Raw genomic sequence first — 25542 nt, 5'->3', positions numbered from 1 at the left:
AGTGTGATGATGAGCATTGCCCACGTCCATCCTTCCAGTGCAAGTATTACTCCTTTATATAATCATCCCTCAATCCAACCAGCAGCAACCGTAGGGAAAACAAATTCTGAGAAGAAAAAAAAGTAGCAACCAGAGCCAAGAAATACTTGAACAACTCCAGACCCTTCAGTCCCGCTGAAGGTCATTAATAGGAGATGGGGATTCTTGAGAAGCAGACGAGGCGAGACCTCAACCTCACAGACATGTATAAAACACAATGTGCGTTGGCGGTGAGCCGAAACTTTTCCTATACCGTACATTGACCAAGGCATGAGAAAAGGGAAGAGTCTCACAGTTGCGAGTCCCTACAAGTTCACTGCCGACGGCGATTTCGAGGGAAATGCTGGCGAAGGAGGCTTGCGCCTTTGTCACGCCTTCTTGAATACGCAATTCATTTGACAGACGAGATTTTGTCTCAAAGTAGAAAAAAACAAGCGACGAGAGTAAAAGCGAAAGCAACTAGTCGACTGCTGAAGGGCAACAAAGGGTGCGAAGCCAAGTGTGAGTGGCATTCAGAAGTTGACCCTCCGCTCTGGTGCCCTCGCGCAGCATACCATCAGCTTCAGGCTAGTACCTAGTTTCTCACATTCGGAAAGAAGCATCTTGTCGTCCCAAATGCTGCCCTCAGAACCGAGGCTGAAGGCGTTTTCATAGCAGCGGGTATACCACCAACGACCGACCCGCGTGACAATCTTCGTTATGTTTGCATCCGCTAATGGGCTACTGTCACGCATCGTTTCTGCCAAACTGAGATGGCCTTTCTTCCTCTGATCAGGGTCACGTTTACTCTCTGACTTGTGGCTGCCAGGTCGCGTGATTGAACTGGCTACAGGTATTCCCACTCGAGCAGCCTTGATGTGGGAGAATCCGGCCTTGCCTAGCAAGCGCACGGTCAAATCGGCAGCAGACGCAAAGGTTGTGTCAGGGGCGCTCTGATGGATTCTTTCCTTCAGCTGTCGAATCGCTCGTCGGCCGCGATTGCCCATGTTATTGAGGTCAGAATCCAGAATCGAAAGTTCGATATATCCGTCGGGGCGAAGAACCCGCAGTGCTTCGTTCAAAACATTTCGATAATGGACTTCAGAGGCAGCTATTGGAAACCGATACACGACGGCGTGAAAGCTTTGCGATGCAAATGGGAACTTTTCCAGATGAGACGTATACTGGACCTGGTGGTGGTTTGCGGGACTCAGAGGGTATCCAGCAGACGAGGCCTCGAGTTCGACTGGAAGCGGTGCACGAGGAGAAAGGTTGAAGAACGAAGCGCCTGGGTACGTCTCGGCAGCATAGAATGACCAGTCATCATTTCCAAGTCCATCAATGACTAGGATAGAATGCTGCTTGGATGAAGTCTTGACATGGACTAGCTCGTGTCGGACGTCGCTAAATAGTACGTGGCCAAATGTAAGCCATTTGCTGACTGTCATCGACCCGACTCGAAGATTGACTTGAGCCAAAGGCGACCCATCATTTGACGAGCAGGAACTAAAGTCGGAGAACGTTGTTTGGCAGGAAGAACAACTATTCCTTTTGAGGGCAGCAGTCCCTTCAGCGTCCGCTGGCTTGTCAAGTTGCGCTTCGCTGATACCGTGGCCTTGTGTGCCTACAGATTGAGGAATGGTTTTTGGTTGGAAAGCGCAGCGAATCCGTGCCGTCATGCCTGCTCTATAACAAGGAGACTGCGTTGGTGCTTCTGAATAAGTCGATGTCTTTCGGCTGTCAACAGCAACAGTGGGAGAATCAAGCTCTATCCCGTTTGCTAATTTCCGTTGATAGGTTTCCAAGTGAAATGGTGCACCTTTGGATGACGTAGCAGACCGCGACCTCTTTATGCCATCATCACTAAGCAGATCGTCGTATTCATCCCATATTTCATCTTCGGCTGGTGGATCCTCCGGCTTGGGGATAACTGCCGTGGCCGTCGTGAAAAAGGGGCTTGCCGCCCCGGAACTACTTGAGCTGGTATTAATGGTACCGCTTGAATTCTTGCGCGGAGACAAAGACAGAAACTCCCTATCAGCTTCACCGAGCTCTGCTGATATATCAGAGCCCGAGATGCTGTGTGGAGAGAATCTTGTCCCGCTCTCCGAGGCCTCCCATTTCCCAGATGGTTCTGGGAGAGGTTTTGGGGGATTTGGTGGAGTAGAGCCAACGGCAATGAGCTCGGAATCATGGATTTCTGCTCTACTCCATGTGGGATGATGTGAACTGGCTCGAAAGGGACGCGAAAAGCTTTGTGGAGACGCATTCTCCGTTCCCAGTTTGATGACTTGTGGAATCCGACCGACTCGTTGAAGGCGACTGGGTCGGAGGTTGTTCTTCATTTGATGCGTGCCCGTTTGGGAGGAAGTTTTTTCTCCACCAGATGAAGCAATTGTCGTGATAGAATGACTGTCTGAGGAGGTTTGCCAGTATTTTTGTATCGGAAAATCCGCCACTAGCCGCCTCGAGGATTGGGCAACTGATTCTTGGTAGTCATGACTTTCCATGATGGGTGTTCGTTTATGCACTTCGGCTTGTCTTAATTCTTCCTGACTGTCCAGATGTCCACTTTCATCTGGTTCAACATTGTCCAACATGGTGTAAAATGCGATAGGTCGTTCGCCCACAGTTCTGACAGTGGCTTCAATATTCTCGTTGCTTTGGGTCTTCTTCGTACTCGACTGGCTCTGTGTTCTACTAAATAACTTCCAGATCCTTGGTGCTCTTGTCTCTCTCTTGAGCTTTTTGGGTACGGGATTTACTCTTGCTGACTCTTGCGAAAGGCCCTGTGTCAATTCCAACTGTGAGTCATCTGATAACAGAGTAGTATCGAGGCTCGTCAGTGGCGATGGAGATACATGGGCACAAGTTTGAAGGAGTTGAGGTAGTCGTAAGGGATCATCTGGAGACAATTGGAGTCTCTGCATAGATCGTCTAAATGCTAGGGTCGATTCCATGCCGAGCTCATCAGACCAAGTGCCACCATTTGGCTGATGAGGGCTAGAAGTTCGAAGCCGGGGCAGAGCGGACGGGCGGAGCTCCGTCCTAGATTCGTTGTAGGAGGTAAATGACCCTTCAGAAGACATCTTCGAATCTATGCTACGACGACCTGGCAGGCTGTGATTGGTCTCCGAGCGAGACAGCTCTGCGCTGGCATTACTGTTTTGGACGACTTCGCCACCAGAAATGATGACGGGATTCATTCGATCAGTCAAGAATGAATCTGAACTCGCCAGGCTATCGTACGACGACACGGGGTCGGTAACGCCATGTGGCAAAACAGAGCCACTCCCACTGCGTCGTCGGATAGCACCAACACGACCATAACCCTCGTGCCCTGTTCCTGCTGCCGGGCCTTTTCGACTGCCTTCTTTCTTGTTGGGCCTGTCTTCTTTTTTCGGGATGTCGAAAGTAGCCTTTTTCCTTCCGAAAAATGGGAATCTGCTTCTGGAGGTCGACCTAAACCTGGACTGCGTAGTTTGAGGGGACAGACCGGGCTCCGTGACTTGCCCCTTCAATTTGTCAAAGCTCGGTCGAGATTTTAACGATTTTGAAAGGCCTTCATGCCCTGGGGAGACAGTTGATGACGATATATGTCGGCCGTTTTGTGCAATAGGCATCGTAGTTCCTGGAAGAGAAGTAGTTCCCGAGGCACCACTGCCGCGGCCCTCCGGAGTCCGCATGGTCGACACTAAATTACTTTGTATCACAGGGATGGGTCTGCACAGCTGTGATTTCATGTCGGGAGTATTATGGCGACTTGGTCGTGCCGGAGGACCCATCTCTATCGGGGATGAAGCATCGGAGTATGTGGGACTATGCGGCTTCTTTTTGATTGCAATGTCTCCCGATTCTGGGATCTTGTGTTTGGTTAACCTGAGAATTTCATTCCGTTCCTTCGACTTGGCAAACTTCTGCGAAGATTTCCTAGGTGGTGGGCTAGGTGGTGGCGGCGATAAATGCCTGGCCTTTGCCTTCTCCTTTCTCGTAGCTCTATCTCCTTCTTTCACAGTAGAGTTAGAGGAAGATGAGGTGAGGGATTCTCTGACAGATGCTAGCCCATGAGGGTCGATGGACGCTTCGTCGGGAAAGCTTCCGGCACGCCTTCTGCTTACAGGAGGTCTAGTCGCTAATACACTGTGCTGTCGGCCATTTCTATGCGTGATTCCTACTCGGCTCGGGGCAACGAAGACTGGTGACTGAGAGGAAATTGAAGTTGGCGTGGTATCTCGACTATAAGGACCAGGACCTGGCGAATCCGACAACTTGGTCGAGGGGCTTCCGCTAACGGCGCTAATCTGACTACTACCACCGGAGAATAACTGCGACAAGGGCGTCGGCGGTGGCTCATGCGTTGTCAATTGATAATGAACATCGATTTCAGGTCTTTTGAAAGAATATTCTGGCTGCTGCTGAAAGTCGCGATATCGATCGAGCTCCGGATATAACCCAGGCGGTTGTGCCAGTGATCTTCCGGTGTCGTCAATTCCGGGAACTTGCGTCTTAGCGGACCGTTCAGCCATTTCTCGATCGCATGGCATTAATTGTCGGCTGTTCAAAGCACCCTGTGGTAGCTTGTCAGAGATTGATGAGCCATTACTGCCGGATTCTTTATGAGAGGTGCCTAAACCACGAGGCGCCGAGGCCTTATTCTGCCTGAACGAGCCTTGCCTAGTCGTTGATGTGGCATCCACGGATCGGCCAGATGACGATGAGCCTGATGCAGTTTGATTGTGTGATGTGGAGGTTTCCGACGATGTTCTGTTGCCTACGCCAGATGTCGTGACTTGTATATCCGATCTAGACGACGGCCGGGGAAGAACCGACCCTCGGATAGAGCAAGATGGCTGTATTCTAGTTGATATCTTCTGTAGAGGGTTTGCCTGCCTCGCAATGCTAGGTGGCCCCCCACCAGTTTGCCCTGTTGGGTTCATTGGTCTAGGAATAGGGCCATGAAATATATCGTCCTCGCTCCTTTGTGGACGATATGCGTCCGAAGGCCTTGGCGGGAGGCCGTACCCTTTCATGATCGATGCCATACTCTTCCAGCCTTTCTGGACTTTTCTGGCGACCCATACATCCCTCTAAATGGTTGAACACCGCATACTGCCAAGCAGAGAGCCCGGGCTTTGATGAGACAAACTCGGAAAGGCCGTGGACGAGCGAGTTCGCCAAGTGTTAAATCTTGCTGCGGGGAGCCTCAAATTCACCAAAGCTTTTTCAACATTTGATAGGAAGATGAACAATGGTGCCGTCTAGGTGGCTCGATAGGAATTTAAGGCTTCAAGTCGTGCTTTGTAATCCGGAAATGCTTGCCTCGTTTCTCCCAAGCGGTGTGGTATTAATATGAACCTGAGTAGGCGCTGTTGGATACTCGTGAAATTCGTGGTACAGAAGTATGAACTCTTTTTAATATCAAAGGGAAGGATCAAACTATCCAGCCAGGAGGATATAGAGGGCAAAACGATACTCGCAAAGTCGAAGATAAAAGACAGGTCGAAAGAACGAGGTCGTTACACGAGACTGTTAAACGAGGACAGGGGGACCCAGTGGATATGTGTACCCAGGTGCGGTGTATGTATGTTGAGTGGGGTTTGATAGACATTTATTTTCAGGTATGTTGTAGTTCAAGTTACTTGACGTATGGACGGCGGTGGGGTGGCCAAGATGGCAGATTTCTCTGGCAAGAAGGATCAGGTCGGACTGAAGCCAGCCAAGGTGACTTGTTCAAGAAGAGGGAGGAACAGTCGGCGTCTAATAAGTGACAAAAGTATACCGCCTGCTTAAAATTTTATGAGGCTTGCATGTAGCTTGTTGGATTTATGCGTGTGACGACAATGGGAACAAGATCCGGCCCGCGGTGGCAACCCTGTAAACGAGAAGGGAGATCAGCAGCCGAGGAGCAATGAGAAGTGGTGTGCGAAAAACAGTACTTTTGGCCGCTCACCCAACAGACTGGGCCGTTCGAGGAAAAAATTTCATTTTTAAAAAAGGGGAAGAGAAGAGAAACCCGAGCGTCTTGGAGCCTTAGTGAAGTGAGCCAACAAGTACAAGGACGGGCATTAAGGAAAATTTAGACAAGTTCGACTGTATGAACTGGGAACAGTTGAACAGATACCTGAGCAACCAGTGGCGGCGGGTTACCCCTGGTTCCCATCCATGAGCGGCCACGATAGACATTGATTGATTGTATTCATGTCAAAGACTCCGTACCAGCTACTCCGTGCTCCATGGGAAGCATGCTGTCCAACAAAGAGTGAGTGGCCATTCCAGGACATTGAGAGGCGTCGAATCGATTTGGGCCATTCAAGAGCATCAAAACGACCGTACGTCCCGACTGGGCAGGCCGTGGTGTGGAACCGAAAAAATGCGAAGCGTGTAATGTCGCGGTGTTACTGTACAATCTGCAAATGCAACTGCGCCGCCATGTACGCCGTACGGAGTATGCTGTTGAAAAAGACCCCAACACGCTGCATACAGCCCGCCGAGGCTATCATTGGGTGCCAAGCCCCTGCTCAGCGCGTGGAGGAGAGTGGCGATATGTCTTCATCAAGGCGCCCGGGTTTGTGGGCCTGCCGAAGCCTCAAACCTCCCAGCTAGGTACCTTGTTTGGACCGCCAGCCGCCGACCAGATGTTATTAGTTTTTGGTGTAAGCCATGGACATGTGTTGGACGTAGGTTGGTTGACTTTACTTTGGTGCGGACTAGCCCAAGCCCGTTACGATGCACCGCAGTAGTAGCAACTGGGAGGAATGGCCCGCCCGCCATAGTAGTAGCTCGAGAAATTGGCTAGCGAGTAGGTACCTACTTCATAGGTACAGAGTATTTGTTGGTGGACAAAGGAGAGAGCAAATCCATCGAGTTTAGCTTTTGAGCGTGTTGTGGGGGAAATACAGGCCATCCCAACGCTAATGAGCGAGGAGGCCAGGACAGACGGAGAAAGCCCAAAGAAGAGCAAGGACGCTATTAAGAACAATGTCGTCCACTTCCTTTAGGAGGGCTGATGGCTGCAGGCAAAGGAGTCACAGACAGGCGCCAGGACAAGGCAATCGACACGACCCAGGGCTGGTGGGAGATGTGGAAAAGAGACGACTATCTTCTGGTGGACAAGGGGTCGTCGTGGCTGCACTAGCAGTAGAACCCATGTTGGTATATTTGACCGATCTTGGCTCTCTTCATCGGTCCTGTGATTCACAACCAGCACACGTACCAAGTATCGTATGGCATCTGCAATTGGGTTGGGATTCGGAACGGGGCCCCTGGTTGCTGTATTGTAGCTGAGTGTGTTTCCGGCGTAGTCTTGTGCTCGTCCACATGAAGACGGTTTCTTTTCGTCAACTACGTGCCCCAATTTTGAGTCGCTCCGAAAGAGCGGTATGTCGTGTACGTCTCTCTCGCCTTGGAGACTGGACACCAATCCTTTTCGTGCCGCGGACCTCAGCGCCAGAAGTCTCTAGAATTTGGCATCTGCATCTGACAAGGCACGGTCTCGTCGGAAGTCTCATGTGTAATGTAAACGCCGAGTGAGCAACTAGTGATGTGTGTCAAGCAACGTCCTTGGTGACTCGGAGCCGAAGCAACATGAATCAATCATGGTGAATTCCGAAAGCGAGGCCGCGACACCCTGGCTCCATGGAGGTGACAGAAGGAGTGGCGGACGGCATGAAGAGTGACTATAACGATTCTATGCCCGTAACTCGTTGGTGGTTCATTTATTTGGCCTGTTGCATCGAGCTGGATGGATGGAATTGCGAATCGACTCGCATCCGGGGCCAATTGATCGTCTCAAGAGGACGCGAGGCACTCCGATCTGCGGCGTCGACTTTCGGACCATGGAAAGCGTGCTTGCATTGCATAATGCAGCTTCGGGAAGACGACGCCGCTTTGTTGAATGCAAAGCAAACGAGTTGTACAAACCATCCATCTTTGGGCGCTCACTCTCTCATCGTCTGTCGTATTTGTTGGCTGCAGCAGCTCCTACTCGGATATGACATTCTGGAAGGTCTCACATACGCCAAAGGCCGTCTGCTCCTTCCTCAGGACACGGCAATGGAAATACGTAGTATTCCCGCACTCGCTACACTTCGGCAAACCCATGAATGGCCCGTTTTCTTCTGTCAGGCCCGCCAATTTTCATTTGCTGATTATTTTCTCCCATCAGCCAACCCAAGACGCGGCCATGCTTCGAGCTTGTTGATTGGCGGTCAAGGCCATCTTTTTCTTCCAATAAGAGCATCGTCCTCGACATTTGTCCACTCGCTTGTTCAGCTTGCTTCTTCCTTTGTTCCTCGGAATCCGGGAATTTGCGTGGTGGCGATATTGCCATCCCGCCCCTGGCTTGCTTCACCTGCTCGAATGGAATCTTCAGTTCAACTGCCTCGGTCCCCGTCCGGAAAGGGAGCCTAGGGGTCAGTCACCGCCATAGGCCATGGCTATCGTCTGCCGATTTGTCTTGGCCATCCGCTGAAATGGGGGCGTTCGACGGGAACAGTGTCACACAGTATTTGTCATGGATATATTCGCCAGCAAGAAGAGATGAAATGGAGTGATCAAAGCTGAAAGCTGCAGCCCGCAAATTGGCGATTGATTCATGCGCATGCGCGTGCGCGTCTAGCACGATGGTAAGGCTCTTGTTCCGTGGACCCTGCTGCGAGACCTGCATGTCCTGGGTCGTCAAATCGCAGTGGCAATGAGGCCCAAGAGGCCGCCTGCAGAAGCGAGCCAGGCGATTTGGGACACTCTTCATGGCAGCATCGCCACCGACAAGATCGAGTTGACGCATTGACGTGGCACACATCGTGTGGCTGGAGCAAATCCGTCGGTCCCTCCGCCATGTCTACCCTGCAGGCAGAGCAAGAAAGCATGACACTTCGGTCTCGTCTTCGCCCGTCGGAAGGACGACGACGACGCATCTACATTTCGCCTCACTCATTGGGACAAGTTGTTGTGAGAACTGAGGCCGTGAGGTACGACTCGGCATGACAACGGCTGGTCGAGTCGACGAGTGCGCTGTGTGCTTGACACCATCATAGTCTGAGAGTTGAGTGATTTGGTGACGAGAGCCGTTCAGCCGTTCAGCGATGCCTTCTGTTGCGGTTGCTCACATCGTCGGCCCTTCACGTGCTTGCCTGCAACGCCAATTGAGCAGTAATTGGCTGGACTTTTGTTACGAGACACCTATGCTTGAATAAGGTTGTACTCTCGGCTAGCAATCTGTAGCGTGTGGGCTCCTATCACTATTAAACAGAGCTGCAAGCGCCTGTGCTGACAATAGTCCCTTCTATGAGATGGCCGAGCAAGTGACATTCCTTTTTAATGTAGAGCGAGGCAAGTGACTCAAGGGGCAGCAACAAGGCGACGGACCTTCGTGACCTTTTCTGATAAGCCCAACTAACTCCCCAGAGCGCAAAGCAACAGTGTTGAGGCCAGGGGTATCTTGGGACGGCACGCTATACTCGTGGCCCGTTCCGCTTCGTAGGAGACAAGACTTTCGATCTGCAAAAAGTTAAATGAGAGTCAACATGTCCCGTCACGTCTGTGGCTCCGTACCGGCCAAATCTCATGCTTGTACGCTGTGTGGTTGTGTGCCTTGTCGATGCCTTGGGCAGTAACGCTAATGCAACATGGAGAGTTGCATCAAAAACAATGACACGGAGTACTACATCTTATATTATATGTGCGGGGGGTTCCCATGCGGTTGCGACCCTTAGCAACAGTCTGTCTCATCAACTTGTGACAATGCCATGCCCTGCAGCATATATTCGCACGGCAGGATATTCCCAGTTGGTGAGGAAGACGGGCGCGATGTTGGTTCATACTTGATTGCCGCCTCGTCCACAGCTGACGAGGCAAGGCGATCGACCCCTTTCAGCTCGAGCCCGTGTCCCTCGAATAAATTCGTCGCTCGTGGAGAAGAACAAGGATGACAGCCCGTACTTTTTCCAGACTCAAGTACGGAGTAGCTGCACATGCTGTGTGCGTGGGCGGGCAATAAGTGCAGTCCCGCATCACTTGCATATCCTGACCACGATAGGAGCAACGTCCCATGTCTACTTGGACTTGACCGGGTACCAAATGACACCCTGTACAAACGGGACAAGAAAAAAGCCGAAATAATACCTGTCATTTTATATCAACCCGATCCGAGCGCTGGCCTTTATTCGTTGTCAAGTCTTCCCACCCCTCAACGCCATGCTCTTGTCCCGTGTCGTTTTCTCGGTCGCTGGTCGTACAAAGTGTGAAAAAAAAAATCCCGTTCCACGTAGTGACCTGTCTGGCATTCCTAGGTACTGCAGCAAAGTTCATCGACGTCAGCGTTGGACCAGCGAAGCCTACACGGCCGCAAACCTGGCGGCTCTCTTCTCAGCCTTGGCTCTCTCCACGGCATCGCTCAGGATGCCTCGGCCACGTTCCTTGCTGTCTCCTTGCCGGGGCCCTCTCCCCTGCCGCCCTCTCCTATCAAGGCTCTGACGCTTGCCCGGGCGGCCATCGCCACCGTCGCGACCACGGCCGCGCTTCAAAGGCCGCTCCGGCAGCGCCGAGTCCAGACCCGAAGCGAGTTCCGTCTGATCGAGGCCGAAGCGCTTCGCACGGTCTGCGCGCTTCTTCGCATCCTCGTCTTCCTCGATACCAAACCGCTTGGCTCGATCCGCGCGCTTCTTGGCCTCCTCATCGGCAGCCGTTGAAGCTAGCCCGATGGCGAAGGACTGGGCGGGCTCCGCGTCATCCGTCTTTGCATTTGCAGCGTCAGCGTCAGTGGGAGCCAGAGCCTCCTCCTTCTTGGCTGGCTCTCGGGAGTTGGACTCTGTCGCGGCGGCGACAGGCACCTCTGCAGCCGGCTTGGACACGGCTGCCTCCTCGTCGCTGTAGGTGATTTCGTCCTCCTTGGCGGCTTCTGCCGGGTTGTTTCGTTAGCCACGGCTGTGCCTCCGACGACAACGGGGGGCGATTCCCCGTCAAATTGGACGCGTGCGAAAACTCACCTGGCTTGGCCCCCTCGCCAGCAGCGGCGGCTTTGTCGTCATCCTCTTGCAGCCGCGTGATTAGCGCTTGCTTGTTCCCCGTCTGCGGGAGCTTTCGCTGGCCCAGCACGGCCTTGAGCTCCGGGACCTTGAGCGTATTGTAGTCTGTCATGGTGGCGGGCAAGTCTGGCTTTCTTTTTTTCTTTCTTTCTTTTTCTTTTTTGCCGGCGGCGTAGTGGGCAATGCGTAACCCGATCGTCCGTCAAGCCCGAGGAGTGGGAGAGCTATTCGCAAAGGCAAGGAGGCCGGCGGACGGAGGAGACAGCGCCGGGTTATATTTGGCGCAACAGGCTGCGAGCGCAAAGGAAAAGGGACGCCTTGTGGGACGGAGCCGAGTCCAAGCTTTACCGTTGCGGAGCAGCGAGTGACGATGCGGCAGATGAGCCTGGACAAAAAACAGCACCGTGATTCAGACTGGATAGGGTGGCGACTCGTGAAAGGATAACGAGTGAAGTTGGCAGCTGGTTTGGTGCGGGCGCGTTCCTGGCGCGTTGTGGCGCAGGTGGCTGGGCAACCGGCGGCTGGACGACTGGGCCGCTGAGTCACCCGCGCCTATTTTACGTCCGAGTGGCTGTGCAGTGGACCCCTGTGAGTTTTGTCCCATTTCATCCTTGTACGCACTCTTTGTCGCGGCCTGTGTTCCCTTGTTGTGCAATTACGCTTTTGTCGCTGGCAAAGGAAGCCGTGCGAGATGACGACGCACGAAACAACACCCCGAGATGCAATGCAACGCCTTTGCTTGGGTTGAAATGCAATCGATGGTGATAAATACGTGCCCGGGGGCCCCGCGCAGAAAGCCACAGAAACTTGTTGCTCTCAAGTCCACGCACGGCACGCCCGTCAGATTCTCCCAAATTCACAACCAACCAAGTCGTCTGCAGCCACCAACTTCCGACATGACCGTATGACTGGACAAACCGCCCATGTGACTGATTCCCGTCGTCTTCAGCAAAAGGATACAGCATAAAAGCCACCATCATCGCCGCTCGTCAGAAGACTCGTCTCAGCTTACAGGGGGCCGCAGCTGCATACCCTGTATAGCAGCCGGGACTGTACAAGGTGTTTGCCACATAAAATCAAGACCTGGCAGCGACTCGTAATTGGACTCTTTGTCATCTTCGTACTACTAGCGACGCAGCGTGTATTGAGTGGCCTGCGGCTCCGCTGCCCATAGAGATACATACACGTCCCGAGTTTCTCGCCCGTGGAATGCTCCAAACGCCTTGGCGTACCCTCGGTGTGCCGCAGATGCCGTGTCCACACTTCTTTGTTCTTGTGCTCTGGAAATAGAACTGCCCAACGAAGTGGGAAGTAGCGCCTATTGCAGATACTACACACCCCTTTGTCCCCTTTCCCTTCGTCCCCGGCGAGCTTTGTGCCACGAGACAAGCTAAAAGGCGCACTTCCAAACTATGGGGAACGCCGGCGACACTGGTGTTTCAGCGTCGAGACCTGAGCGGAGCAAATATAGCTTCTTGGCTGGGACGGGCCCTTGTATGTGCTAAACTATCGCAATTTAAAATCGCATAGCTGGAGGACACTTTCTACGTGTGTTGATGCCCTCAGAGTCTCCATCTTGTGATATGACACAATTGAGGAGCCCCCTGCAGTTAGATAAAGTGCTGAGGCACAGATTGCTCGTCGGATGCCTTTCCGAGGGTCTTTGATGTATCTGCTGATCTATGCGTCTCCTGCTTGACTGTTCGTTCAAAGACCTCGAACATGATGGCGCGGATATACGGAGTACTTGTTTGAAAGAGAGGGGCGTGGAGAGGGCGACGCCGAAGCTGCTTCCGGTTCGACCCCACTTCTTCCCGTGTTTGTGCGGTGGACCCCCGGGGCCGCCCGGCGTCGGCGCAATATGCATAGGAAAGACAAACATGCGGCCCATGGCAGCGGGCGGTATGCAGCGCGGATTGTACGGCCGCTCTACCCGACCTGCGATGTCGTGGTGCCCCATACGTTCGGAGGAAGGGCGTATGGGGATGGGGATTTGCTGCGGTATGCGTATGCGTTCGAGCAGGCGACGAGGAGAAGGGTCGCGCCGAAGACGACGCCGCCTTTGTCGTCCGATCTGATCCAGACGGGGCTGCTGTCGACAGAGAAGCCGGCGAAAGAGAATAGACAAAGGGTTAAAGTCCACGTTGAAGGCGAGAGGATAAAGATATCCCCTGGAACATATGACGTGCAGGTCAGGGTTGATGTTGATGCAGACACCGAAGAGGCGGCGGATCTACGGGTATTTGTAGATGGCAAACAAATCGACGCCGGGCTTGTGCAAAGACGGGGCACGGGAAATGGAAAATGGGTTGCAAGGATGATGCAGACGCCCATCATTGCAGGGCGGCCGCAGGGCGAAGACGCAGAAATTCTCGCAGATCAGACATTGGTCATGGTTCTTGCGCGGTGCAACGGGACGGTGTCGGGCTCCTATGTGTTGCTACGATAGGCGAGGCGGGATATGAAGATGTTTCCGTTGCAAGGCGGAAACGCGAAACCGAACGATGGCAAGCATTGGCGAAAGGAACCCGGAAGGCGGATGAGGTGCAGGGTCGAGGTCCGAATGTTTCCAGATCTCGACGGACATGGCGGAGCATGAATTGTGGAGGCGAGGCCTGTGCATAAGTACCTAGGTACCCACCCAAGTACACATACACATATACACACGTGTCCGGTTACTTGTTCTACCCCAGGCTTACTTACCAAGTACGACCTAGGTACTTACTTAAGGTGAAGTACATCAGTGGGTGGCTCCAAGAGCACACACCATCGCAGCCATCTCACCAAGCCACAGCTTCGTCCACACGTCGTCCTGCCTCAACCTCGTCCCCCCCCTTTGTTGTCATCGCTGCCGCATCGCCGTCTCGCCACCCATCGGGTTTCTCCTGCCGACGAATCGCATCAGTCGCACGCGACATGTTCATGTTCTAGGCTGAGCCTGGAAAATTCAGATGCAGTCGACGCAACCACAGCTTTCAATCTCCAGGTTGCCCTCCATCTGCCCTTGAACGCTGCCATCGCTGGCGTCCTCGCCAGCCTCGACGTCGCAGAATCCCTGGGGACTCGCCGGTCCGCCCGCTCGCCATGATGACGCGAAGAATAGTATGCTACGTCCCTCGGGCGCTCCTTGCAGCAGTCCGTGCCTGTCCTTGTCGCCAACAATACTGACTGGCTCCTCTCCAGGTCCGCACGCTCTCACAGCTCGCCGCCGCCGTGACGTTCACCTTGATCGTCATCTTTTTCCTCGACAGAAACTACCGGGTACTCCCCAATGCCATCCATGGCTACATGCCTTCCCATCACCCGGGTCTCGTCATTACCGACGTCACCGTTGTACAGTGCTCCAGCTTGAACCTCTTTTCATCATGCGACCTCGACCCGACAATCTGGCACCGCATCGACAAGGAACTCTACCTCGGACGGGCCTGGACGTCAAAGGCCTACCTCTACATCAGTCGCAAGCACGAACGAGACCTAACGTCAGAGGACAAAGTAGTCATGGATATCTCCGTCGGACGCTTGAACCCTGCAGAAGCCAAAAGCGCCAAGGCCCCAAAGACCAAGGAAGAATGGGAATCCCGCCCAGCCGGTCTGTGGATCAAGCGATCCGACGGCAAAAAGTCCAGCGACTCCGACGATGTCGTCACCAACGTCGACGTCCTCTTCGGCGACGACGCCGTCGAAGCGCGTGATGGCTGGGCAATAACAGGAACCCAGTTGCTGCTCGACACCGGCGGCCCCCTTCTCAGCATCCACCTCAGCATCCGCCGCGGCGCGCCCAAGGAGCGTAAGAAGCCCGAGCCCAGAATCGGAAACAATGGCAAATTCAAAATCATGCAAATCAGCGACCTCCATCTCAGCAACGGCGTAGGCGAATGCCGCGAACCAGTGCCCGACGGCTACGCAGGCGGGAAATGCGAAGCCGATCCCCGGACTCTCAACTTTGTCAACAAGATGCTCGAAGAGGAGAAGCCCGACTTTGTCGTCCTCAGCGGCGACCAGGTCAATGGCGACTCGGCGCCCGACGCACCGACCGTAGGCTCCCTCCTGCTTGCTCTTCACAGTCCACAACGTTGGACCCGGCAAAAGCTAACTCTTTATCGCAGGCCATGTTCAAGATTGCATCCATCCTCATCAAGCGCAAAATCCCGTACGCCGGCATCTTCGGCAACCACGACGACGAAAAGACCATGTCGCGCGCCCGCCAAATGGCCCTCATGGAATCCCTGCCCTACTCCCTCTCCCGCCCGGGGCCGGCCGACATCGACGGCATCGGAAACTACTACGTCGAGATCCTGGCGCGCAGCGGCCAACACTCCGCCATAACAATGTACCTCATGGACACGCACGCCTACTCTCCAGATGAGCGCAAATACCCCGGGTATAACTGGCTCAAACCAAACCAGATCGAGTGGTTCCGCAAAACCGCCGCGAGTCTCAAGAAGGCTCACTCGGAATACAGCCACACCCACATGGACATCGCCTTCATCCACATCCCGCTCACGGAATACGCGAGCCCCGAGCTGCCCCGCGTAGGCGAATGGAAGGAGGGCGTCACAGCGCCAGTGTACAACTCCGGGTTCCGAGACGCCCTCGTCGAGCAGGGCGTCCTCATGGTCAGCGCAGGACAGTACGTCACCAGTCCCTCCCTCCCCCCCCGCCTCCCCAAGCTGACACGGCCACCAGCGACCACTGCAACGACTACTGCCTCCTTTCCCTGCAGAACGTCACCCGGCCCGACGCAAGGTCCCACCCCGACCAACAGCCACCGCCCCAGATCCAGAAACCCGCCCTGTGGATGTGCTACGCCGGCGGCGCCGGGTTCGGCGGCTACGCCGGCTACGGGGGGTACATACGGCGGCTGCGCGTCTTCGAAGTCGACACCAACGTGGCGAGCATCACCACCTGGAAGCGCGTCGAGCACGGCAGGACCGCCGACAAGATCGACTGGCAGGTCATTGTGGACGGGGGCAGACCCGTGCCTCCGCCCCCTCCGCCCCCCTCTCCCTCTGACAAGCCGCCTGCTCCTGCTCCGCCGCCGCCTGTGCAGGATATACACGAGTAGCTCTGGGGCCAAGAAGGGTCCTATGGCGTGGAGAGCACAATCACTGACCATTAAAAACGTTGGATGACCAGGGACGAGAGACGGCAAGGCCACGTCACTAGCCCTTGACACGTGTAATAAGCGACTTTTGATTTCTTGCATATATGGCGTTGTCACGGAAAACAAGCAGGAGTCGGGGTGTACGATGGCAAGCACGGGAAAATGGGTCCAGGCGGCATGGGCATAATCGGGGTAGGAACTCCACTCGGCTGAAGAATTTCCATTGGCTTTGCAAAAAAAAAGCGACACGGGGAACGCGGGAAGAACAACAGGCTGAGGGTGTATTTCTACAGAGTCATAAGTCATCAGAACAAGAAAAAGGCACGCTCCACAAAACGCCGCGATCCCACGTCCCCCCGTGCCCCGCGCCCGAAAGTTTTATATGGTTCCCCTTCTACGACACTCTCTCAACATGACTCTGAGCTTTTCCATCAGCTCGTTTCTGTTGTCATCGAAGAATTGCTCATTCTCGTACATTTCTGCCAGCTTGGACCCCGTGGAAACAATCTTCTCTTCCGAGTAAAATTGTCTTGCCGACTTTTTGATGGTCAAAACGTCAAGGTACAGCTGTTCGGCTTCTTCAAAGGCTCTTCGACAGCTGACTTCTCTCTCCAAGGCATCTTCCTTGATTTTGATCGATTTTGATTTTTCCCGTCCATGTGTGGACAATGTGCGGGATGCAGCAGGCCGCGGAGGTGGACTGTGAGCGAGAGCGTGCCCGTGGCGGCGATGTGAGAAGGCCATGTTTTCCAGAACTGTGGTGTACAAGGGATGCCCCTTGCCGAGAGAGGGGGCGATGATGTCCAGTGCCTGTTGGTACTTCAGTTTGGCTTCGGCGTAGCGACCCCGAAGATCCTCAATCACTGCGAGATTCTGTATCGCGTACGCCGTCTCGGGATGATGCGGCCCGAGAGCCCGCGTCCGGATGTCGATGGACTGTTGGTATAGCGTTTCGGCCTCGTCAATGGCATAGCTTTCCTTATAGCTGTTGGCCAGGTCATCAAGTGCATCCAGAGTCATGCGGTCGTTTGGGCCGTAGATGTTTTGGTATGAAAGGTATACTCGACGGTACAGTGCCTGCGCCTCGTCGTGTTTGCCTCGTTTGTCCAAGGTCGCGGCGAGTTTTTGAACAGTGCCCACGGTGGTGACGTCGAGCGGACCGAGCGCCTCTTCTTGTTGCAGTTCAAGCATTTCATACTGGTTCTTTGCACGTTCATGCTGACCCAAGGCAGCCGTGGCAGATGCACGTGCCAACGCAACTTTGAAACCGAGTGCTTGGTCAACAGAGGCGATGTCAATGTCTGCGAGTACCTCGCTGCTCTCCTTGTGCTGCTTCGTCTGCTGCAACAGAGATGACAGGCACAAGGCGATTTGTATACGCTCTCTGGCATCCATCTGGTTTGGCTCTTGTCGTAGAGACAACTTGAAGCATCCGATGGCTTGGTCAATGGCGCCCTGTGTCATGCACACCTGACCGAGAACATGCCAAGCGACGTCGACATCATCTGCTGATACCTGTAGCACGTCGGACCAGTCATCAAAGCACGTCTTTGCATGAGGTCCCATGATCCTCCCAAAGTCGTGAATTTCTTGGACTGTGCTTGATTTTTCTTCTTGTTCCTTGATTCCGTCAACACAAACGTTACATGCCATCCAGGCGTGGTTTACTTTTTCTTCGTCTGAGAGCATTCCCCTGACGTATTCTCGCGCCTTTGAATCAACGACAAACGCATCAAAATATGTCGATGTTTGTGAAGAAGGCAGGGAAGAGGGTGATGAGGGGACCAACGATGACGCCGTGTCGGAAGGAGAACTCGGAGTTTGAATAAAATTCTGGTCCAGGAGATATTGTAGTACGTCATCCAAGTGTTCAGGGTCTTGAAAAGCTAGAAAGTCAGGTCAGTTTGTACAACAGTCTCTTGGATACGCAGATCATACCTCTAATTTCTCCAAGGATTGGTCTAAGTCGCTCTGGGGCCTCTTTTACATGCGACGTCGCGCCGAACAATGCCACGGGTATTATGGATGTCGACAGCATGGCGCTGATCTGCAAGACTGTCTTGGTCAAAGGAGACTGATGAAGGGTCGACCCAAGCAGGGTCATGGGCATCGATGTCTGAATGACGCCGCAGTACTCCAAGACGCTTAACCCTTTATTCCGGATCGTAGCTGCTGCCATGGCTATATCTTGAGGGTGGTAGGCAAGTTGCTGAACGACCTGGGACGCTGCCTCGGCTGGTCTACGTTAGTTTCGGCCCATTCGTAGGAGCAATTTCATCTTGTTCTCACCTTGGGCCGGGTTTTGCACAGGATTATTCCCAACGATGGTATCTAATAAACTGACGGCTTCGTCTTCCTCCATGGCGTCAACCTGCAGCTCAATGGCCCAGGCGCAACAATTCCTGTCTTGAGACGTCAATATAATTTTGCCGGACAAGCTGACAGGAATAAAGTCGAAAAGATCGTACGACTGCTCCACGTTGTCGAAAATGAGCAACCACCCGGTATTTTCTGGGCGAAGCAGCCAATCTTTGACAGAAGACACGACTGATCTAACGCGAGACTCGTCCAGTTGCATAATGCTTTTCACCTTGAGCATATCCTCGACACCGGCAAATCCCAAATCATTTTCGACTTTACTTCGGGGCGTCTCCCTAGCATAGTGCTCAACGATGGTGTTTGCAAACTCAAGATAGCTGGCTGCAACGGTTTCCCAGCTTTCTGCCCTGAGCCAAAAGACGAAGGACAGCTTCTCGCGGTTGACGTCCGCATAATACCTAGCTAGGGTGGATTTGCCGGTACCTGGCGAGCCCCAAAGGCTAACTATTCCGAGCTTCACAATCATTGGATCTACATCGGAGCTGAGCATATGCTCTAACCGTCCAAGAAGACCCCGGCGGGGGACCACAGCATGTTGCTCGCCAGGAAGTCGGTATGGGATCGAGTAGCCTTGAGCCAGGTACTCAAGACGGGGCACTAAACAACAGATCAGCAACCTAGTGACTTGACATGAAACATGAGCAGTGCACACACCTGCAGCAAAATCAAAAGCCTTTTGCTTCGATTCAAGCAAGCCGGACGCTGCGCTCGTCTCTACCATGTGGCGGAAGTTTTTGATAAAAATCTGATAGTTGGCATCCCGGCCATGAAACTTGATCAGGTCGGAATGGGTAGCCGTGAGCCCAATCTGCTCCCCATCCGAACCGGCCATGGAAAACCGTTGCTCCACAACGTAGTCATCCTCTGTCTTCTTTGTCTCGTAAAAGGACAGCCTCGGAAGACTGGCAGCGATGGCTTTGAAGGCCTCCAGCTGGTGCTCCAGCCACTCAATATCGCCGGCCGGGGGTTCATGAGGCGCAGACTCCCTGCTGGCTCGTGGTTTTGGTTTGTCCAGCTCGGCCAGATTCGAAGTGGTTCTCCTAATAACATGTGCCAGTGGCGAGGGCGATGCCGGCCGCCCGGGAGACAAGGTACCAAAAAAGACGACGCCGCAGGTAGACAGCTCAATGTCCCTGAGCCTCATGTCTGCAGCCTCGCTTGAGATGATCAGCGCCCGCTTCACTATCCAGCCGCCCAGACTGTGTGCGATGACGAATAGGGGCCGGCGGCTTGTTCCATCCTGCTTGCGCTTGGCGGCAAGCACCTTGGCCAGGTGAAGCGCACGGCCATAGACGATGTTGCGAACGATGTAGCTGTAGCTCACGCCATCAGAGAGATAGCTATACGTCATGATACGGGCACCGGGGATATCTGCGCCGAGTAGCTCCTGGAGCCAAGGCTTGGACTTGCCGGCTCTCGAGTCCGAGGTGACCCATGTGCCGAAGCCTTGGCCACCAAGGCCGTGAACTGCAACGATGCTTGTGTCTCCATGTCAGCTGACGATGATCAACGGGTGTGCCTCTACAAACGTGGCCGCCTTGGGGGGGGATCTTACTCTATCTGGGCGTCTTGGGGATCGCAGAGTACCCGTAAGCCACTGCTCTCGCCGGTCCTGTGTCTAGAGAAAGCTCGTCGAAGGTTATGGAGTATATCCTTGAGCGGTTCCATCGCAGACTGATGTGAATTGATGCGTGCCCAGTGATGCCCTCGATGCAATGCAAAGAAATAAGAAGAGAGGGAAAAGATGAAATGTCTCTTTCACTAAAAAAAAAAAAAAGAAAAAAGAGGGAGAAGGTTGCACACAGCAGCCTCCCAAGGTGACATCAACGGCAAGGCATTGACGAAGGACCGGATGCGGATTAAAAGATGCAGCAAGTTGGGTGAGATGGAAGACGCATGGCTTGAGAAACACACAGACGCGGCGGCAGCCACAGGGTTATTATGATGACATTGAAGGAACAGGGACGGGCGGGGGGGAGGGACATCGGTAGGACAGCCATCAATCGGCTCTAGCGCGTTTTTGGAGCACTGGGCGCAGCTCGGAAGACTGAAGACTGAAAGCATCAACAAGTCAGCACCTGAAGTCTGCTCTGCAGCATGGCTGGGCGTGCTAGGCTGGCTCCCGCGCACACAGACACCGCGGCGACCACGCTAGAGGAGGTACAAGCAAGCCCTGGAGCTCGAGCGCCCCGAGTCTAGACCCCTACAGCGCTTGAAGATGCGCGGCCGCCACTCCGCGGCCGCGCACCAGACCTGACCAGACCAGATCAGACCTGGGCCTTCAAGTGTTTTAATGCTGACGAATGTGCCGCACTGCCAGGCGGGTCGGGCGCGGGTCAGGCGCCGGCGCCCAGATGGCTCGGGCGTCAGCAGTGGAAGGCATCTGGCAAGTTGGTGTTTTGCATGTCGGATTCACCGCCCACGGAAATTCGCAACTGCATCATATGATCTGGCATGGCCGACATGCCATGGCTGTCCGGGACATGGCTTGTTGACATGACCCAACCCGACAACAGTAGTTTGCGTCCAGGGCCTAGTCGCCCACCTCTGACCCCCATGCGGCCGCGCAGGGCACAGCGACGTCAACTGGCTCCTCGCCGCTCGGGTGCTACACGTTGGCCTTGGAGGCGTCTTCTCTGGCCAGTTTGTTGGCCAGTGACTGTCAAGTCTGGTACGGAGCACAGTACTTGCTGAAGCCGGCTGACTTGCCGCAGACGCTCAGGTACGGACGGTCCTGCACGCAGGCGGTTCGGAATTCAATATTTGTCCGTCATGCAGCCCGAGCCAGCGCCGGTCGAACACCAAAAGTTGCCAAAGGCGCCATGTCATAAACAACGTAGCTGTATTACTTACGTCCACCATGCGGACTACTTTGTGTCTACTCCGTATAGTTACTCTTCCTTCGCCTAAAGTAGGCACCTCTGCAGGTACTCGGGGCACACTGCCGTACAAACAAACAAACGCTTGACCAACCGACTGTGTCGAGGTACACTCTTGTTTCGCTCAAGCAACACAACAAGCCTATTGTAACACAGAAAAGCACGCCATGTGGTATCGTAATGCAAAGCAAAGCAGCCAGTGTTATCGTGCAGCGTCCCTCCATCATCCCTCATCGCTCGGCCGTTGCTCACCTCTCGTGGTCACGGCCAACGACAGGATCGATCCCCAACTCCTCCGCTATGGCATCGAACATCTGGCACATCTCATTCTCCTCCAGTGCACGTCTCTCCTCTTCCTCGCGTGTTGCTCGCATCTCGTCCGTCTCCTCGCCCGGCGTTTCCTTATCCTTCTTGCCCAGGAACGGATCGACAGACCCCTCCACGGGCCCTTCCACCAACTCTGGCCAGTAGTCGTGTCTGTCCTTGATGGCCACGCCGTGCTTGGGACCCTGGAAGAAGCGCCGCAACTTTGCACGCGCGCCGTCCACCTTTTCGAGCTCGATCTTGCGGTATCCCATAAACACAATGGACTCGCCTTCGTAGCTCGCCGAGTGTCCCTTCTCACGGACGACGCCAAACTTGGCCCCGGCGCCCACCTTGATGCCGGTGCCAGGGTCAACAGGAACCCGGACCGACGCACCGGCAGCGCTGCTGGTGCCATGAGTCCTGGTCTCCTCGAGATTCACCAAAGTGACAATGTCCGTAACGAAATATCCAACACCGTGGTTGCTCTGGAGCAGCTCCAGCAGCTCATCAAAGTAGGCCTTGTTGCGGAGCAGGTCCTTGAACTTTTCGCCCGGCGAGTCCATGTGCCAGACTCGAGCAATGGTGGCCAAGTTGTCGTTGCTCATTTCCTTGGCGCGGGCGACAAACGCGTTGATGATGTCCTGGACCGTCGTTTTCAAAGACGCATCGTGAATGTTCTTCTCCCAGAACCGCACGTTATATACCTGTACTGGCTTGGGGTCCAAATCCGCGACGATTTCTTTTGGCAACTTTGGAGATCGATAGGGGATGCGACGTTCGGTGGGGAGGTCGGGGTATTTGACGACACTGCCCATCAGCTTTTCCCTGTATTCTGCCGCACCGAGGCGGGGAGAGACAAGCCAGAGAGGCTTTTTATCCGTGCGCATGATGTCTTGGCTCCTTCTTTTCCCCTTCGTTGTCCTTTTTCTTCTTCGGTCTTTTTTTTCTGCGTTACGATTGCGGCTGCAGTGATAAGTAGATTGCTGTGCTCGGAAGTGAAAGTCAAAGGATGTTTAGTGTGGAGATGCTGCTGGTGCAGCTTATATATTTCAAGTTATATTATTGATGTGCTGAGGGCTGTTCGAACTTGGGGCAACGTTCTGACGTTTCGCCCCTGGCGCCCCAGACCCTGGGTGGGGCAGGAACGGGACGAGGGAGGCAACCCACCTCCCGGGCAGCAAGCAAATATCCTAGGCAACCAGGGTATCTCATCCTGCCGCGGGTTGTGGCTGTGCTCCGCTTCCTGCCACCATGTGGCAGGCAGCTCGACAGCTCCCGTGTCATCATCTGACACCAGCTCCGTCGGAACAACGGCCTGGTGACTCTAGTCCGGAGCAAACGTATGGCGCAGCACGTGGAGAATTGGCCGCTCAACGGACCAAGGCGCTAGTCCCATTCGGGCCCGTGAGTCAATCATCCATCAGGACAGAATCACACAAGGTCGTCACGGGCCTTCTGGTGTTAAAATAGCTGAATTCATCTCCACGTCAACTTCACTACCGGCCGCGAGCAGGTCTAATGCTGGGGCTTGGGTAGTCTGTGCAGGCGGTGTCACTACTGGACGGATAGGTTGTCGACGATGCGATGGCTCTACGGTCCGTCTGAGGCACCTTGCGTGATTGTGTACTCCGTACAGACGCACAGAGTGCGCCGTAACATGGTCACAAAACAAGGGCTTGACTAATATTCCGTTACGCAGATCTTTGTGTGTTGTGTATTTCTAGAGTTCAATACTGCGTTGCGAACAAAAAAACACCACATTTGTGGTCTGGGCTCGGGAAAAGTTCACAAATTAGACTCGTCAAACAATGTCATTCGGCCAAACCACGCTTTCGCCATCCTTCAGTCGGTATTGCCACCAGCGTCTGTCTGGCCGCTCAAATCACCGACTGGTCTTTTGTGCAACTCTTCTCTTACCCCTCTGCTGCTCGATGCTACCACGGCACATGGCAGACGGCCCAACCCTCAGTCGACATGTCGCCCGGGAGGGATTTGCTTTTGCTACCCTTCTTCCCTCACACGCAGCGCTTTTTTCTCTGTTCTGCTAGCTCTCTCGAACATCATATCAGTCTCGAGGTCGAAAAGGACGTACCATGTCGAGTTTACTTTTGGGACTGTGAGTAGCTTGCTTCGTTGCCCTGCCGGCTCTGGACCTCTGGTACGGCCTGTAACTGATACAACACAGCAACGCCCGCATGAGAGCTACATCGAGAACAGACCATGCGAGCCCCATCATCCCCAGCGGCGAACCAATCCTCAGCGGACTCAGGCCATCGAACTCGGCGCCGAGAATCCCGCAGTCGCCCTCGCTGACGGCGTCGGTGGGCACGGCGTCGCCCACAATCGACTGGACTCGACCCTTGCCGTTGTGGCTGAGTCCCGAGCATGCCAAGCACATCGTCAAAGGGAATCTCATGACGCTGAGTGCCCGGCCAAAGACCGTCGAACAGAGCGAGTGGATAGCACATCAAGGTACGGCGCACCGCGTGCTCCCACGAGGCTCTCGAATACGGACGAACAGACGAGCTGACGAGGCCAAGTGGTTGAGCACTACCGCATTGTATGGAATTTCGTCCGAGTGGTCCACCAGAAAGAAGACAACGGCAAGGCCATTTGCAACAATTCAAGCTGTCCCAAGATGTCGGCAGGAGAGTAAGAATCCGTTCCTCCCGGAATCATCCCGTCCCGTGGCCTACGCCCGACTAAGAAACAGCCCAGGAACCGGTCATACACCTGGCTCAACAGGAACCACGAGCCCGTGGACCTCCCCGCCAACGAATACATGAGCCTCATGCAGCGCTGGATCTCGGGCAAGATCGACGACAACGCCACGTTTCCCACCGACCCGGACGGCGTTTCTTTCGCCGTTCACCCCGAGTACTCTGCCCCGACGGCAGCGCACCTCTTCCACCAAGACCCCGTCGAGGAGTGGCCAGGCAGTAGAGGTGGGTTCCCGAGACGCTTTGCCGGCACCTCACAGCTCATCTTTCGCCAAATCTTTCGCGTGTACGCCCACTTGTACTGGAACCACTTCGTCGATCCGTTCTACCACTTCAGCCTGGAGAAGCAGTTGAACAGCTGTTTTAGTCACTTTATTCTTACGGCGACTACGCTTGACATGCTGCGGCCCGAGGAGTTGGAGCCGATGCAGTACCTGATTGATCTTTGGGCAGCCGACGGGACCTTTCCGGAGGGTTCGAGGGCGTACTTGTGTGCAAATGTCGAGAGGGGCAGACATATATCGACCTTGGGCGGTAGGGCGTAAATCCCGTCCCCTTGTAGCTTGGCATGGTTGGAAGCAAGCACATATATCAGGCACATGGTCGAGAATCTTCCTCGGATATACTGGCCTTGCGTACCAAGTTGACGTATCGAATTCGAAGAGGGAGAAAGGGAGGTGGCAACTGCAACTTGGGAGGTTGGCCTCCGCTCTTGGAAGTTGGCACACAGTTGGCAGAAGTAATAGGCTTTTGTAGGGGTCCCTGTCCACGTCGTACTAGCGGCATCCGATGGGCAAAACCAAACTCTGAGGACGAGGGCGACTTGTACAGTCGGATCTTTTGCATCTCTGTTGGCCTCGAGGCCTTGGGCTTCCATCCTGGCCTCCTGACTCCTCACCAATTCATGTTGCGTGACCGTCTACCAAGCTACCATTAAGCCCTTGGCAATACTCGTCCTCGAACAGAACACCCTCTTTGCTCAACCCGATCTCAACGTTAACCGGCGAGGAAGGTCTTGCTTTCACGGGCCTTTTCTCCGCCGAACAACGATTCTCGTGGTAGCCAAGATGGAATCAAAGGATCGCGGGCGTTCGCAGTGTCAGAGTTGCCGC

General features: G+C 54.3%; 6 protein-coding genes across 6 annotated transcripts; 2 read left to right on the top strand and 4 right to left on the bottom strand.

Annotated features, from left to right (window-relative positions):
- Window positions 1–551: 551 nt before the first annotated feature.
- Window positions 552–4544, bottom strand: MAM_01334 (uncharacterized protein; the record flags this gene model as incomplete). The annotated part of the gene is made up of 1 exon (XM_040820133.1): window positions 552–4544. One exon carries the CDS (start codon window positions 4542–4544, stop codon window positions 552–554), a length of 3993 nt encoding a protein of 1330 aa, XP_040681621.1.
- A 5808-nt stretch (window positions 4545–10352) lies between these two features.
- On the bottom strand, window positions 10353–11154 carry MAM_01333 (DNA-binding SAP; the record flags this gene model as incomplete). Its single annotated transcript, XM_040820132.1, has 2 exons — window positions 10353–10915; window positions 11004–11154. The coding sequence occupies 2 exons, from the start codon at window positions 11152–11154 to the stop codon at window positions 10353–10355; spliced, it is 714 nt and encodes a 237-aa protein (XP_040681620.1).
- Window positions 11155–14126: 2972 nt separating this feature from the next.
- Window positions 14127–16107, top strand: MAM_01332 (Metallophosphoesterase domain protein; the record flags this gene model as incomplete). The annotated part of the gene is made up of 4 exons (XM_040820131.1): window positions 14127–14144; window positions 14226–15077; window positions 15149–15672; window positions 15729–16107. 4 exons carry the CDS (start codon window positions 14127–14129, stop codon window positions 16105–16107), a joined length of 1773 nt encoding a protein of 590 aa, XP_040681619.1.
- A 417-nt stretch (window positions 16108–16524) lies between these two features.
- MAM_01331 (Tetratricopeptide-like helical) lies at window positions 16525–20193 on the bottom strand (the record flags this gene model as incomplete). The annotated part of the gene is made up of 5 exons (XM_040820130.1): window positions 16525–18032; window positions 18085–18381; window positions 18436–19122; window positions 19180–20003; window positions 20081–20193. The coding sequence occupies 5 exons, from the start codon at window positions 20191–20193 to the stop codon at window positions 16525–16527; spliced, it is 3429 nt and encodes a 1142-aa protein (XP_040681618.1).
- A 1459-nt stretch (window positions 20194–21652) lies between these two features.
- MAM_01330 (uncharacterized protein) lies at window positions 21653–22597 on the bottom strand (the record flags this gene model as incomplete). The annotated part of the gene is made up of 1 exon (XM_040820129.1): window positions 21653–22597. The coding sequence occupies one exon, from the start codon at window positions 22595–22597 to the stop codon at window positions 21653–21655; it is 945 nt and encodes a 314-aa protein (XP_040681617.1).
- A 1206-nt stretch (window positions 22598–23803) lies between these two features.
- Window positions 23804–24975, top strand: MAM_01329 (Mob1/phocein; the record flags this gene model as incomplete). The annotated part of the gene is made up of 4 exons (XM_040820128.1): window positions 23804–23826; window positions 23896–24182; window positions 24251–24362; window positions 24429–24975. The coding sequence occupies 4 exons, from the start codon at window positions 23804–23806 to the stop codon at window positions 24973–24975; spliced, it is 969 nt and encodes a 322-aa protein (XP_040681616.1).
- Between the last annotated feature and the right edge of the window lie 567 nt (window positions 24976–25542).

Source organism: Metarhizium album (genome assembly GCF_000804445.1).
Source record: "Metarhizium album ARSEF 1941 chromosome Unknown scaffold_2, whole genome shotgun sequence".
Taxonomy (NCBI): Eukaryota; Fungi; Ascomycota; class Sordariomycetes; order Hypocreales; family Clavicipitaceae; genus Metarhizium; species Metarhizium album.
The sequence above is the reverse complement of the archived record's forward strand: the minus strand, read 5'-3'. Positions and strand labels throughout refer to the sequence as shown.